The following is a 15,768-nucleotide window of genomic DNA, read 5'->3' on the forward strand; positions in this document are numbered from 1 at the left end:
ACGCACCTGGGGAAACTCCCTTTCAGCCTATTGGCTGCTCATCGCAGATCTCATCATGGGGGTGGACCACCTCACAACTGCTTAACCACTGAGAGTCATGGCCCAGCCAAGTTAACACACAATCGGAACTATCACAGTTACTATGGATTGTGCTTGTTGTTAGCTGCCCCGACTTAATTGTGACGTCATGAACAGCAGGAAACTGAGCCCTGTCCTGAGCCATCCCCACGAACCTTGGAGATCAGACTGTTGTCCTCTGTAGAGCTTTCATTGGCTGCTTTTCAGAAGATTGCCAGGCCTTTCTTCCTAGTTTGTCTTGCGTTAGAAATTGCACTGAAAACTGCCCAGCATCAGAACACACAAACCTCCACTGATAGAGGAGTGCATGCGCATGGGGTGCATTGGCTGGATTCCAACCAGGGTACCCCAAACGGAAGAGAAGAATTCTACCCCTGAACCATCACTGCTCCACTTCTCACTCTGGAATAGTTCCCCCCTCCCCCTATTATTTCTTACTAATGGAATCATACAGAGATAACTCTTTGGAGTCTGAATTTTAATTTAATGCTTGGCTATTCACCGACGGCGGTTCATGCAATGTAGTCCCTCTTCATCGCGGCAGGCTATCTCGTTCGGTGCATGCTCAGTTAATGTAGCCAGGCTCTTCGGTTGCCCGTGGGTGGTCTCCAGTTGCTGGCTATCGTGCATAAACGTGCATTTGTGTAAAAGCCCATGGGAGCCACCCTTTGTCTTGGCAAATATTGTGTAATGGCCCGGGGCCAAAAATATGTACTGCTTGGCAAACTCAGACAGTATCTGGGACACAAACCGTCGCCCCTCCCCTTCCACTGTGCCCAGTATTCTTCCCTCGGCTGCTGGATGGGATGCGGGAGTTCCAAGGAGTTCCTGGAGAAAGCCAGGATAGTAATAATACTCAGCTACGGGGCTCAGGGCAGTGATTTAATGCAGCTTGGGAGGCACAGACAGTTGAGGGTTCGACTACCAGTTCAAAGGTTCAAACCTACCCAGAGGCGCCTGGGAAAAAAAGTGATCTGAAAGGTCACAGCCTTGAAACCCTGTGGAGCAGTTCTACTTCGCACACAAGGGGGCGCCAGAACTTAGAAGTGGCTCAACAGCGACCAACTCAACAACAAACGTCGATTCAGTGACAGGACTCTCACCTCCCACGCGGAAGACCTGGGTTGTTTCCGGGGCAGTGCACGTCATGTCAGCCTCCACCCGTCTGTGAACGGAGGGCTGTGTGGTGCTTTGCTGAACAGACGGTAGCAGAGCTTCAGACTAAGATGGACTGGGAAGGCCTGGTGGTCTAGTTTCAAAATCAGCCAATAAAAAACTCAGTGGGTTGCTAAGAACCGATTGTGGGGATGGCGCGGCGCCAGGCAGCGTTTTGCTGCGTTGTGCGTGAGGTCAACAGGAGTCCGGACGTCTCCAAGGCAACACAGCCAGACCAGTATAAACATCTGTGCTGAAAAAGTCTCTGTACTCTTTTGCAATGCAGCTTAGAAATTAACACACCTTCACCAGACTGTGTAAAACAACCTCTGTATTGTCCAAACTGTAATGAAAAGGAGAAGTTTAAGGACAGGAATTTGTAACGTGTGTTTCAGTGAGTGGAGGAACTGGGCCCCCACCCTAGACACCAGGAAGTTGCTGACATGGGCACTCCCCACTCAAGTAGCTCCCGAACTGGATGGGGCACGGCTGGGTTGGTGTCTAATTACTGACAGCCGCTGGAAGAGGATTGTTTGAAATGGTCGACAGTCCTTGGCCAAGTTTCTAGCAGAACGTGATACAACCTTCCCTCGGTTAACACAGTAGCTGCATTTCCTGGAAAATTCAGAGCCTATTAAAAACAAAACAAAATAAAACAAAACAGCTTACAAAAAGGGCTTTGTGTTTACAAGAAGGGAGAGGCAGGTTCTGGCCTCTGATCATTATTACCAGGTTTTTTTCATGTCCTAGGAGGGCTATGGCAGATCAAACCCACCAGCCACTCCACAGAAGGCAGATGAGGCAATCTGCTTCCATAAAGATTTACAGCCTTGGAAACCCAATGGGGGTTGCTATGTGTTGGAATCGACTTGCTGGCAGTGGGTTTAGTAGGTCTGTGGTGTATTGGGTAAGAAAGACATCTGGCTGTTAATCAGAAGGTCAGCAGTTCAAATCCACCAGCTGCTCTGTGGAAGGAAGATGGGGCAATCTACTTCTGTAAAGCTTCACAGCTCGGAAACCGAATGGGGGTCATTATGAGTCTGAATCCATTCGCTGGCAGTGGGCTTGGTTTTTACTTTTTGTCGTTGTTGTTTTAGTAGGGTTAAAAGTCAGTCGGTATGCACTAGGATGGAGATGGTTGTCGCTGATGACTGCTGTGGGTTTGGCTCCCATGCACCGCCACCCCATGCACAAGGAAGCTGTTCCGGTTACCTAGTAAACGGGGTTTATTCTTACAGTTTGGAGGCTGGAAGTCCAAGTTCAAAGTGCCAGGCTCTAGGGGCTGGGTGAAAGCGCCTCAGCCTTGGGGTCCAGCTCTGCCTCCTGCTCCCGGCCCACTGGAGCTAGAGGCATTTCTTCACTCAGACAGCTGCTGGCTGCTGAGGCTGAGAAGCCCCAAGGTTGACAAGTAAAAAGGCACAGTCCTGATGTTACCAAACCACACGGCAGGCCATTAACTCAAGTCCATTGAAAGTCTCAAGGTCGGCAGAGCATGGCAGGCTGCTGAGCAATGACACGGCTACATGCAGGGTCCAAGCGTGCCATAGGCTAGAGACCATTCCCAAGGCTTCTCCTTATATACAGGAAGCAGACCACATCCCAAAGGCAGCTACTCAGCTGCTTGTGGTAGATCCCACCGTGGAGTTGATTGCCAGTCTCATCATGGGGAATAGCTACCACCAGCTGCCCAGCCACTCAGCCAGGCCCAGCCAAGCTGACACACAAACTACCACAGGAACCAAACGCTGCTCACACTGTTCCCATCAGCCGTTGGGGATCGGACTGTTATGATCCACAAGGCTTCCACTGGCTGATTTTGGGAAGTAGACCACCAGGCCTTACCTCCCAGTCCATCTTAGTGACGAAGTCTTGCTGAAACCTATTCAGGACGCCAGCAGAACACGTGCAGTGGGGGTGACCACTCAGCAAGGGAAGCACCGACTGACTTGTCCTTACCCACCAGCCACTCCTGGGAAGGAAGGCTGGGCAATCTACTTCCATAGTGATACCGCCTCGGAAACCCAAGGAGGGGTGGCTATGAGTCAAGTCAAGTCAATGGCAGTGACTTTGGTTTGGGCTTTGCCTCCAGTGGGTGTGGTTTGGGCTTTGCTCCCATAAAGACTGACAGCCTTGGAGACCCTGTGGTGCAGTTCCACTCTGTCCTCTAGGGGCGCTGTGGGTCAGAATCCCCTCCAGGCACTGGGTTTGGTTTGGGCTTTGCTTCTGTGAAGGTAGGAGCTCTGGTGGCGCAGTGCCTAAGGCACGTGACTGCTAACCAGAAGGCTGGAGGTTCAAACCCACCAGCCACTCCTGGGAAGGAAGGTCTGGCAATCTACTTCCGTAGTATACTGCCTCAGAAACCCAAGGAGGGGTCGTGATAAGTCAGATCCCACTCCATGACACATAACAAGTTAACAGCTGGTGTCAATCAAAAGATCACACCAACAATTTCTGTCGTGTTTAATTGTCAGTTCTGACTGTTGGCGACCCCGTGTGGGGGAGTAGAACTGTCCTATAGAGTTTTCTCCGCTGTGATTTTTTTTTCAGGAACAATTTATTTTGTTGTTGGGAACATACACAGCAGATTCAACCGTTTCTCCACATGCAATCCAGTGACCCTGATGACGTCTCTGGAGTTCTGCAACCATCCCCACTCTCCCTTTCTGAGTTGGTCCTCCCCGACTACACAGACTCACTGCCCTCAAGCTCCCTGCCCACTCTTTCTAGTTACTGTTGTCACTTTGATCCCATATAGTTCTTTTTTAAACAACTTTTTATTGTGATTAGAGTGAAAGTTTACAGAGCAAATGGGTTTTCCACGCAATGATTCCTACACGCTTTGTCTCGTTACACTGACTAGTCCGTACGATGTAACTGCTGTCTTCCAACTTCCTCTCTGGGTTCACCGTTTCTCAGGTACGTTCAGTGGGACCTTTGGAAATGGGAGCAGACGAGGGGCTGTGCTGGCTGCGCGAACGGCCCCGCCCACCGGGAACCATTCCCACCCAATAGCCAAGGGCCCCGCCCCGCCACTGCCATAACCCCAGTCACCTCTGCACATTTCCGGTATGCGCCTCGGGGACTGACAAGGCGAACCCCTCCGTGAGCCACGTGCGGGTCCAGTGGTTCAGAGCAGGGCTCTGGCTGTTGGAGCCCCAGGAGGCTGGATCACACGCGCACCCACGCTTGCTGGACCATGCAGTGTCTGCGGCCAAGGACTGCACGCTTAGCGCACATGGGCTGTCCATCTTCTCGCGGCAATTCCGCGATGTTACCATCCGTCCCCCAATTTAGAGTTTCAGGGGCGGAGACTTGCCTGAGATCACAAAGGACCGTAGTAACCCGGCCAGGAATAAATGCAGCCCGGCCACCTGACCCTGTCACCACTGAGTGCCTCAAACCCACTTCCGTTTCGCGGGGTAACAGCTGTCATTATCCCACAGCTGTTGGGCACCCGCCAAGCCGATTCCAACTCATGTTGACGGTGTGTGACAGAGAGGACCTGCCCCACAGGGTTCTCTAGGCTGTCATCTTTACGGGGGCAGATCGCCAGCTGTTTTCTCCTGCAGAATGGTTAGGGAGTTTGATTGAGCGACTTTTTCCTTAGCATCTGAGCACAACTCTATGTCACGAGGGATCCTCTTCCCTGATTCAGAAAGAGGGCACAGAGAGCGAGCGAGCAAGGGTGGTGCAAGTTCCCGCTGCGAGGAATCAGCAGCCTTGGGACTTGAATCCTGGCCTCTGGTTCTTCAGAGCCTGTGATTTGAACCCATGGTCTCAAAAGCCAGGTGTGTGAAGGACAAGCCACTGGGGTGAGGCAGGAAAACATAAGAGCCTCTACTTCCGTTTACTTTGTAAGATGGAATAATTTAAGTTTTATTACTACCTAACATACAGACTGACAGCAGTGTACCATCTGTCCATAATTACACACACTGGAGGAACATGCCCAAACAGTACTTACTCTTGGGTGTATGATAAAATAGGAAGTCACCGTCGCTTCTACCGGCTCAGCTATTTGGCTTCCCCAAAGCCCCTCTTGGGTACCATGACCAGTTGTTAGGTGCCGTGGAGTCAATTCTAACTTAGGGAACCTATTCGATTCTGTTCTAGGATCTACGGGACTGACTCCTGGCCACGGCGAGGAAAGGAGAACTGTCCTAGACCTGTCATCTTCACAGGCGCGCACTGCCAGGTCTCCGTCCCGTGGAGTTGCTGAGTGGGTTCAGACCTCTGACATTTGGTTAGCAGCCGAGTGTTTAACTGCTGCGCCATCAGGGCTCCTGGTGAGTGGATCATAAAGCAGCCAGCTGTGACTCACGGTGACCCCCTGTGTGTCAGAGTGCTCCATGGGGCTCTCCCTGGCTGATTTCACAGAAGCAGACCACCAGGACGGTCTTCCAAGGCGCCTCTGGGTTGACTCGAACTCCCAACCTTTCAGTTAGCAGCCGAGAACATTGACCAGTGACATCACCGGGGACTCCAGAGAGGGGCACAGTGGGCCAAGTAACAGTGTAGGTTCCACAGCCTGACGGCCTGGGCTCAAGTCCCTGCTCTGCTACTGCCTAAGCTATCTGACTGCGAACAAGTGACTTCACTATTCCGGCCTGTTTCCTTATCTGTAAAACGAGAACAAGAGCTGCTCTCAGCTGGGAGGCTCGAGGTGAGAGAGAAACCAGGCGGAGCGCGCCGAGCGCTTACCACAAAGCCCTGCGCAGTAAGCGTGAGCTGCGAACACTGGCTATCCCGCCTTGCAAGGCAGGAAACAGGTGCGAGGACTAAAGTGATGAGGTAACAGGTAAGCAGTGAGGCCGGTACACGAAGCCCACAGCCGCACTTCAGAGAGGCTGTCCTTCTCTCCAAGGAAGACAGGAAGACGCATTCCGCTTCCGTCTGAGGAAGAAGGGGAGACGGTCATCACCGCCCCAGCGCACAGGGGCTTAGAGACAGCACCAAAGGTTCAAGAGCGCACTGGCTGTGCAGAGGCCCTCAGCTATGTCGCCCTGGGCAGGCTCCCTAGGCCACTAGACGCGGGATAGAGGCGCCCTCTAGTGGCCAAAAACAATCCCAGCCGCCAAGGGGCCCGGCGGGCCACAGGAGTGTCGCTCTCCCAGATCCCGGATAGAGAGCTCTTAGCATCCTTGGCGCGGGCTTGCGGGGGCCCTGCGGGGCAGCTCGGCCTCCTGGCCCCGTCCACCAAATGCCCGTGGCAACCTCAATTCCTAGAATGATCCAGGTTGCACCCACACGTCTCCGTGGCCCAGGAGAGGCGAGTCATCCGAGACTGTCAGGCGTGGCTCTCGCCTCCAGCGAAGCCAGCATTCTCCCTGGGGCCAGCTTTCCGTTGTGCGTTCTCTTTCCCAGTTTTTTCCCCACCCCACCCCACCCCCAATCATACAAAGCTGCTCCACACCCAGAAAGACCCCACGTGATTGCTTCCGCTGCGTGAGTGAGTGCTCCCCGGCCTCGGCGGGAGCTGAGGGCTTCAGCTGCCTCCTGCCAGGCTCCGGAGGGCTGGGTTGGGGTACTCGGGGTTCTCGATGACCCCGGGGCCGAATTTGAGCTCCAGGAAGCGGCGGTAGTTGTTGGGCGCCTGGGCCACGAAGCCGGCGAAGGGCAGGGGTACGAGAGGCTGCAGGAAGTGCTCGGGGAACTCCACGTCCTGCCGGTGGTCCAGCCACGTGTCCTTGGTCATGACGCCGTTGCGGGGGTAGAAGGGCCACAGGTCCACGTGCAGGTGGTTGCTCTCGCTGTACTGCACGCGGAAGAAGTCGCCTTCCACGGCCTTCTCCCACACGAAGCCCCGCTCGTCCACCACCGAGCCCGCCTCGGCCCCACGCAGCTGCTCGCAGTTGCCCACGTCCTCCAGGTAGATGCCCAGGTCCACGTCGTAGTCCCACGGGATGATGTCGCCGTGGCGGGCGGCGCCCAGCAGCGAGCCGCCCTCCAGCCAGTAGCGCACGCCGGCCGCCTCCAGCACGCCCACCACGTAGTGCGCCGTCTCGCGCAGCGCGCGCAAACAGCACGGGGGCGTCCAGCGGTCCTCGTAGAGGTAGGCCGGCGTGTCGCCCACCACCGTGCCGAAGCACCGCGTGGTCTCCTTGCTGCAGCCGAACCACTCGAGCCGCCCGCCCTCCCAGCTCACCAGGCGGATGCCTAGCGTCCGCAGCAGCGCCGCCCGCCGCGCGCGCGCCTCCCGCTCCGCCTTCCAGCGCGCATGGGCCGTGCTTAGCGGGGGCTGGCGCGCGGCTGCGAAGGGCGGCTCCAGCAGCCGCACGGGCCAGCCGCGGAGGGCGGTCTGCAGGAAGAGGCTGGTGCCCAGCGGCCGGGCCAGGGGGGCCGAGAGGTTGAAGAGGTCGCGCGCACGCAGGAGCACCACGGCGTCCCCGTCCAGGGCGTCGCAGCGGGGCGCGGCCGGGGCCCCGTCGTAGCGGGCGGTCCACTCCCGCAGGCTGACGTTCAGGGCCAGGCACCGCGCGGGGTTGCCCGTGGCCACGGGGGCGGCCACTAGGCGGGCGCCTCCTGCCAGGAGCGCCTCCACCATGCGCTCCAGCTGGCCCGGGGCCTCGGCCCTCGCCCCGTCGGGAACCAGAGCCACGAACTCGGTGGCCACGTAGGTCTCGGGGCGGGAGGCAGCCGCGGGCCGGTCCAGGGCAGGCTGCAGCAGTGCCAGGCGCACGTTGGGGAGGCGGGGCAGGGCCAGGGGCGGGTAGGGCAGCGTGTCGGCTGCCACGACCACCGGCTGGGCTGGGTCCTGCTGCAGAAAGGAGTCCACCAGCTCGGGGACAGCATTGTCAAAGGCCTCGAATTCCCGCACCAGGATGGTGACTCGGGGGCCGGCGCCAGAGCCACGGCGGGTACCCCGCGGCCGGGAGTTCCTGGGCTGGTGCTGCAGCCACGAGACATAGAAGAGGACCAGAAGGTTGAGGATGATGGCGGCCGCCAGGGCAGCCTGGCATCGGGTGAGCCTCATGGGGCGGGCTTCAGGCCCTAGCTGGGCCTCCTGGCATCCTGGAGAGGGGAGAAGGAAAAGGGGAGCTGGAGCTGGTCGTCAGCCCCACCCACCCATCCAAGCTTTGCCTTCTCTCCTGCCCCTTTTTTCTATTTTGGTTTTAGCTATGACATCACCTCCTCCAGGAAGCCCTCCGGGCCTCCCACACTGGGTCACAGACCCACTCTGAGCTCCTTCAGTCTCCCCGTCCCTCTATCCCCGCCCCTCCGTTCTGAATCATCATTTTCTGGGGATGGCTCTGTGTCCCCCACTGGATCACGTGACCCCACAAATCCAGACCCTGGGCCTGTCTTAAGTCACTGCTGGACTTAGGACACCACCCAGCAGGGAGCCAGGTACACATTCCTAAAGCCAAAACCAAGCCTACTGCCACTGAGTGGATTCTGACTCATAGTGACCCCGTTGGGTTTTCAAGGCTGTAAATCTTTAGGGAAGCAGATTGCCTCATCCTCCTCCCACAGAGCAGCTGGTGGGTTTGAACTGCCAACCTTCTAGTTAGCAGCCAAATGCCTTACCCACTCCACCACCAGAGCTAAAAGCTGTTTTCAAATGAATCAGCTTCCTTATTTCCTTGTTCAAGTCTACTCTTTCCTTCTTCTCTGTCAACTTTTCATTTGGGTTCAGGTTCAGTTATAAACACTCCCCACCCCCAAGCCCAACTTCCACCTTGTTCTACACCATTGCCTCCTCCAGGAAGCCACCCCGATCTCCCTTCTCCCAAACATCTTGGCCACCTCCAGGGCCAAGCTGATGTTGCACCCTTGAGCTTCAGCTACCAATCCCTTCTCCCAGTGAAGACCCCCAAACCCTGGATCATCAAGTCACCCTCCCCGATGGTCAGCCAGATGGCCTGGGTTTTGCTAGAAAAATCTTCTTTACAAATCAGATGTCTCCCAATTTCTAAATATTGTCCGCTGATTAAAACTTTAAAAAAAGTAAAAACCTGGAGTGAGAAACATCCCAAGAACTTGTCAGCCCTGAGGCACTCCCTGCCCGGGTCATTGGCCATACTCCCAAAGGACCCACAAATGGCGCTGTCTCCCTGTCCCCACCTCTGCTCCAAGATTCCAAGGGGTACAATTTTCTGGGTTCTGTGTAGTGCTCTCTGTCCCTTTCAGAGGAGCTCTGGTGGCATAATAGTTAAGCCCTCAGCTGTGAACCGAAAGGTTGACAGTTGGAATCCAGCCACTCTGCGAGAGAAAAACGTGGCAGCCTGTTTCTCTGTAAAGATGACAGCCTTGGAAACCCTATAGGGCAGTTGTACTCTGTTCACTGGGGGAGCTATGAGTCAGAACAGACTTGAAGCCAGTGGGTTTGGTTTGGACTTCGCTCCTGTAAAGATGACAGTCTTGGAGACCCTGTGGGGCAGTTCCACTCTGTCCTCTAGGGGCGCCATGAATCAGAATCCACTCCCTGGCAGTGGGTCTGGGTTTGGCCAGAAAGAGGGGATATTAGAGACCAGCCAACCATCAAATCTTTCTACTTTGCATCATCCCCCTAGAGTCCCACTCAGCTTCTCCTGCTCCCCTGCTCCAGTTTTGTCCCCAAATAGTCCCCCTCCTCATGGTAGCCAGGGGGTCTTTGTAAAGCACAAATTTGACCTGTCCCTCCACCTGCTCAGAGCTTACTACAGCTCCCCAGTGCCCTGGGGAAAGTTTAAACTTCTTATAACATCCCACAAGGCTTTGTGTGACCTGGCCCTCACCTGCCCACCATTGCTGCCTCATCTCCTGCAGCACCTCCCTCAAACTCTGTGCTGTAGCCAGCTTAGACTTTTCCTTAACCACGGCTTGTATCTAAGTCTTCACATATTCTGTTCCCTCTGTCTTCTCCCCACACCTGTCCTCTTAGAGAATTACTTATGCTTCAGGCCTGAGCTCAGATGTCTCCTCCTCCAGAAAGTCCTCCCTGATGCCCCCTCTGGACTTTCCCAGTCCTTGGGCTCCCCTACCCCAGCACTACCCACTTGGGTAGTTACTGTGTGTCTGGGGATAGGTCTGTCTCCTTTGATGGAAAAGGCAGGGTCAGGGCTGTCTCAGTCACCTGTGTTCCCAGAATATGGCCTGGCACTGAGAATGCACTTGGTGAAAACGTGGTGGCCACGGGCAGGGTGTATGCATCTGGAAAGCCAAGGCTGGCTTTGTCCTTGATGCCCAGCTCGGCCCCTATTGCCCTAGGCCTGGGGCCCTGCCCTAGTTGTCCTGCCTCCTCTCTCTCCCTCCCACCAGGTGTCACCTCCCACCTCTCTGCACTTATCCCAGTCCTGCTTGCCCTTCCTTGATTCAACTCAAAAACCAAAAACCCACTGCCATCCAGTCGGTTCCAACTCACAGCGCCCCTAGAGGACAGAGTAGAACTGCCCCATAGGATTTCCAAGGCTGTCAATCTTTATGGAAGCAAAGCCCAAACCAAACCCACTGCCGTGGTGTTGATTCTGACCCACAGCGCCCCTAGAGGACAGAGTGGAACTACATCACAGGGTTTCCAAGGCTGTCAATCTATGGAAGCCGACTGCTTCATCTTTCTCCTGCAGAGTGGCTGGTGGGTTCAAAATGCCTACCTTTTGGTTAGCAGCCAAATGGCTTAAGCACAGTCCTTAAGAATCTTAATTGCAATTTAAGAGTGATTTTCTACTCTTTAAACAAAACAAAATGCAGTTGCTGTCAAGTTGGTTCCAACTCATGGTGAACCCAGGAGTAGAAATGCCCTCTGTAGCGTTTTCAATGGCTATGAGCTTGGACTCCTAGAAGCTTCAAGTTGCCTTCTGGGCCATAGGTGGGTCCCTGCCTCCTTCACTGTCAGTGGGGACCTGCTGAGTTCCCACAGCACGCCGGGCTCGGTGCCTGGCTCTGGGGAGGGTTATGGATTGAATTGTGCCCCAAAATTTCTGCTACACCTGGGAAAAGGAACGTAGGGGTGCAGTGGTTAAAATGCTTGGCTGCTAACCCAAAGGTCAGAGGTTTGACTCTATCAGCCGCTCAGTGGGAGAAGGAGGAGGCAGTTGATTACAGCCTTGGAAACCCTGTGGTGCAGTTCCACTCTTTCCTCTAGGGGCGCTGTGAGTCAGACTCAGGGCAGTGGGTGTGGTTTGGGCTTTGCTTCTGTGAAGAATGACAGCCTTGGAAACCCTGTGGGGCTGTTCCACTCTGTCCTCTAGGGGCGCTGTGAGTCAGAATCGACTGGAAGGCATTGGGTTTGGTTTGGGCTTTGCTCCTGTAAAGACTGACAGCCTTGGAAACCTTGTGGTGCAGTTCCACTCTGTCCTCTAGGGGCGCTGTGAGTCAGAATCAACTCCATGGCAGTGGGTTTGGTTTGGGCTTTGCTCCTGTAAAGACTGACAGCCCTGGAAACCCTGTGGTGCAGTTCCACTCTGTCCTCTAGGGGCGCTGTGAGTCATAATAGACTCCGGGCAATGGGTTTGGTTTGGGCTTTGCTTCTGTGAAGATTGACAGCCTTGGAAACCCTATGGGGCTGTTCCACTCTGTCCTCTAGGGGCGCTGTGGGTCAGAATCGACTGGATGGCAGTGGGCTTGGGTTTTTTGGGTACTGTGCCAGATGCTTGTGTTCTAGGGACACAGGAGTGAACAACATAGTCACTGGGTGTTATGGACTGAATTGTGTCCCCCCAAAATATGTGTCCCTGACTTCTGATGGGGTTCTGTTCTGATGACTCCATTGTAAGTTGGTTCTGACATAAGCTGAATACCTCTTTTTCCCTTAAGTTTTCATGGTCTGCTACATGGCAGTGTTGTGAACACACTGAACATCTCTGAATGAAAGTCTGGGAATGATAACATCATCAGATTACATGCTGTAACATTGTACATAATACATATTACTAACGATAAGATGAACAAAACAACAACAACAATAAAAAAAAACCAGACGGTTGTAAGTGTTGTTCATCATCACTGGGATATGTAGGGGCCTACTGTGGACGTAATCCCATTTGGGAATAAAACCTTCTTTGTTATATTAATAAGACAATGTTAGCATAGAGGACACCTTAAGCCAGTCATTATAGAGATATAAGAGATCAGGGACAGAGAGGGAAGGACAGACAGGGACAATAGATGCCACGAGATCACCGAGAACCCAGGACCGGAAGCTGAGGCAAAGGTCTTCCTGTAGCCTTCCCCTGGTGCCTGTGTCCAGAATCCAGACTTTCAGCAAGTAAAATGTTGCTGAAAATAATTCAAAAACGGTTACGGCAGTACATAGAGAAGTGCCAAAAATTCAAGCTGGATTCAGAAGGGGATGTGGAACGAGGGATATCATTGCTGATGTCAGATGGATCTTGGCTAAAAGCCGAGACTACCAGAAAGATGTTTACCTGTATTTTATTGACTATGCAAAGGTACTGCACTGTGTGGATCATGAATCGTGGACAACATTGCGAAGAATGGGGATTCCAGAACAATTCATTGGGCTCCTGAGGAACCTGTACATAGACCAAGAGACAGTGGTTCGAACAGAACAAGGGGATACTGTGTGGTTTAAAACCAGGAAAGGGGTGTGTCAGGGTTGTATCCTTTCACTATAGTTATTCAGTCTATATGCCGAGCAAATAATCTGAGAAGCTGGACTATGTGAAGAAGAACACAGCATCAGGAAAATTCATTAACAACCTGTGATGTGAAATGACACACCCTTGCTTACTGAAAAGGAAGAGGACTTGAAGCAGTTACTAATGAAGATTAAAGACTACAGCCTTGTGTATAGATTACACCTCAACACGAAGACAACAGAAATCCTCGCAATTGACCAATAAGCAACATCAGGATAAATGGGGAAAAGATAGAAATCGTCAAGGATTTCATTTTACACAATCAGCGCCCATGGAGCAGCAGTCAAGAAATCAGACAACATACTGCATTGGACAGATGTGCTGAGGGTGACGTCTTTAAAGTGTTTAAAGAGCAAAGACGTCATTTGGAAGACTGAGGTGTGCCTGACCCAAGTCACGGTATTTTCAGTGGCCTCGTATGCTTGTGAAAGCTGGACACAGAATAAGGAAGACCAGAGAAGAATTGATGCATTTGAATTATGATGCTGGCAAAGAATCTCGAATATATCACGGACTGCCAGAAGAACAAACATCTGTCTTGGATGAAGTACAGCCAGCTGCTCCTTAGAAGCGAGAATGGTGAGACTATCATATTTCGGTCATGTTGTCAGGAGGGAGTCCGGTCCCTGGAGAAGGACATCGAGTGTGGTAACCCAGAGGGGCAGAGGAAAAGGAAGACCCTCAACGAGAGGGCCTGCCACCGTGGCTGCAATGGTGGCTCAAGCTTAGCGAGGAGTGTGAGGCTGGCGCAGGGCCGGGCGGTGTTTCGTTCCGTTGTACACAAGGTCTCTACGAGTCGGAGCGGACTCCGGTGCACCTAATGACCCTGACAACAGCCTCCTGAGTTGTCAGAAGACAGATTCAAAAGCACACTAACAACTACAGCTACGGAGGGAAATGATCGGGGGCTGCGATAGAAAAAAATGAGGGGTATGCTTTAGAAAAGGGCGTCAGGGAAGGAGAGGACAGTTAAGCTAAGACTGTCTCTCCATTTCCCACAAAGCATTGTAAGTTGATCCCAATTCACTTGGGGCCTGGGGTTCCCAGGCTTAAGCTTTGAGGTACTCTGAACCTCAGTTAGAAGCTCTGGAGGTGCAGTGGTGAAAGCGTTTGGCTGTTAACCAAAAGGTCAGCAGTTTGAACCCACCAGCTGCTCCGTGGGAGAAAGATGAGGCAGTTGGCTTCCATAGTTACAGCCTAGAAAACTAATGGTGCAGTTCCACCCTGCCCTCTAGGGGTGCTGTGAGTCGGAATTGACTCCAGGGCAGTGGGTTTGGTTTGGGCTTTGCTCCCATAAAGACTCACAGCCTTGGAGACCCTGTGGGGCAGTTCCACTCTGTCCTCTAGGGGCGCTGTGAGTCAGAATCCACTCCATGGCAGTGACTGGGAGCCTCAGTTGCTACGTCTGAAGAATGGGAATGTGAGGGCACAGAAAATGAGAGCTGTGTGGGAAAGCCTTTGAAGATGAAGAATGCGCAGTTGCTGTGAGAGAGCTGGAGACCTTACGGGACTTCTTACCTCCTAGGTTGCAGGGTGGGGAGACCCCCAAGAGGCAGTCCCAGCCCAGCTCAGTTGCACTGCTGTGGGAAGAACCAGAGAACCCCAGTCAGCCAGTGTTGCAGAGCAAGGTACCTAAAAACCAAATACCAAATCCACTGCCATCAAGTCAATTCTGACTCATAGCAACCCTCCAGGACAGAGTACAATCGCCCCATTGGGTCTCCAAGACTGTAACTGTATGCAAGCCGACTGCTTCATCTTTCTCCTGCAGAGCGGCTGGTGGGTTCAAATGGCTGACCTTTCCGTTAGCAGTCAAATGCTTTAACCACTGGGCCACCAGGGCTCCTTAGAACAGAGTACAGTTTCATCTTATCTACAAGAGTGTCAACTAGAGGATTAGGAAATTCTTTGGACATGCTACAAGCTGAGGCACCACCTGGAGCATCTCAGGAGGGGGTAGGGTGGAGTGGGCAGGATGTCAGTTACCATAGCAATCTGTAACCTCCCCCCTCGTGAATGTGTCCAGAAAGGTGGGGCTAGAAGTGATAGAAGCTGTTACCATGACAATCCCTTCCCTGGGCTCACTCCACCTCAAGGGGCCATTCTAAATTGTCCCCCACCTTGGTGAGCCTGGTTCTAGGGTCACTGGAAGGGGGCTGCCCCCCTTACAATAGCAACCAGGGCTTGGCCTTGTCTATTTCTCACCTCCCTGGAGATGGTCCAGGCCCTGTAACCATAGCAACTGCTCCTCAGCAGCGCATCTCTTCCTCTAAATAAAAACACCTGGTTGGTTTGGCCCTGGGGCCTCCCACGAAGGCAAAGAGGGAGATGGTTACCATGGTAATTCCAACTGGGTGGTATGGGAGAGGGGTTGAGGAAAAGGTGCTTTTCTGCCATCAGTCTCCTTGGGGCCTGGGGTCCTTTCTACCTGAGTGCTAGGTGAAGGAATTGCCATAGTAACGGAAGGGACCGGGGCAGAAGGACCACCAAGGACTAAGGTTATACCTTAGCAATCCTCCCCAGGTGTGGGGACAGGAAAGGTGTAGGGGTCCATAACCACAAGTGGAGGGATGGGGAGAATGAGGGGAGCTCTAGATTGAGGAAGGGTTACCATGACAACCGACCTGGGCCAAGAAGGAGAGGATGCGACCAGAGCTGAAAGCACCCCTGGTGGTCGCCGTTTCTCTCAAAAGAGCTAAAGTGATTGTTGAGGGGAGTGGTAGGTGGGGCTGGAGAGGGTGAGAAGCTTGCTATTGGGCGGCGCGGGAGGAGGGGGCAGAAATTGGCCCCTCCCCAAGACTCGCTTCTCCCAGGGGGAGCCTCGCGCCCCGCCCTCCCGGGTCCCACTGGCCCACCTCCGGGCGCGCGCGCTTTCGGGGTCGACCCCGCTGGGCGAGGCTCGCGCCCGGCCGCGCTCTCGCAAGCGAGCCCCACTCCCCGACCCCCGTCGGGCGCG

The 15,768-nt window shown here is 54.0% G+C and overlaps 1 protein-coding gene across 1 annotated transcript; it reads right to left on the reverse strand.

Annotated features, from left to right (window-relative positions):
* Positions 1 to 6,718: 6,718 nt before the first annotated feature.
* On the reverse strand, positions 6,719 to 8,206 carry LOC103198698 (fukutin related protein). The gene has a single exon (XM_007942884.2). It carries the CDS (start codon positions 8,204 to 8,206, stop codon positions 6,719 to 6,721), a length of 1,488 nt encoding a protein of 495 aa, XP_007941075.1.
* Positions 8,207 to 15,768: the final 7,562 nt, after the last annotated feature.

Source organism: Orycteropus afer, unplaced genomic scaffold (assembly GCF_000298275.1).
Source record: "Orycteropus afer afer isolate SDZICR_OR568_19922 unplaced genomic scaffold, OryAfe1.0 scaffold00099, whole genome shotgun sequence".
Lineage (NCBI taxonomy): Eukaryota > Metazoa > Chordata > Mammalia > Tubulidentata > Orycteropodidae > Orycteropus > Orycteropus afer.

Excerpts from the sequence above, each read along its gene's own strand:
- LOC103198698 (XM_007942884.2), bottom strand. The coding sequence starts at position 8,206 with ATGAGGCTCACCCGATGCCAGGCTGCCCTGGCGGCCGCCATCATCCTC.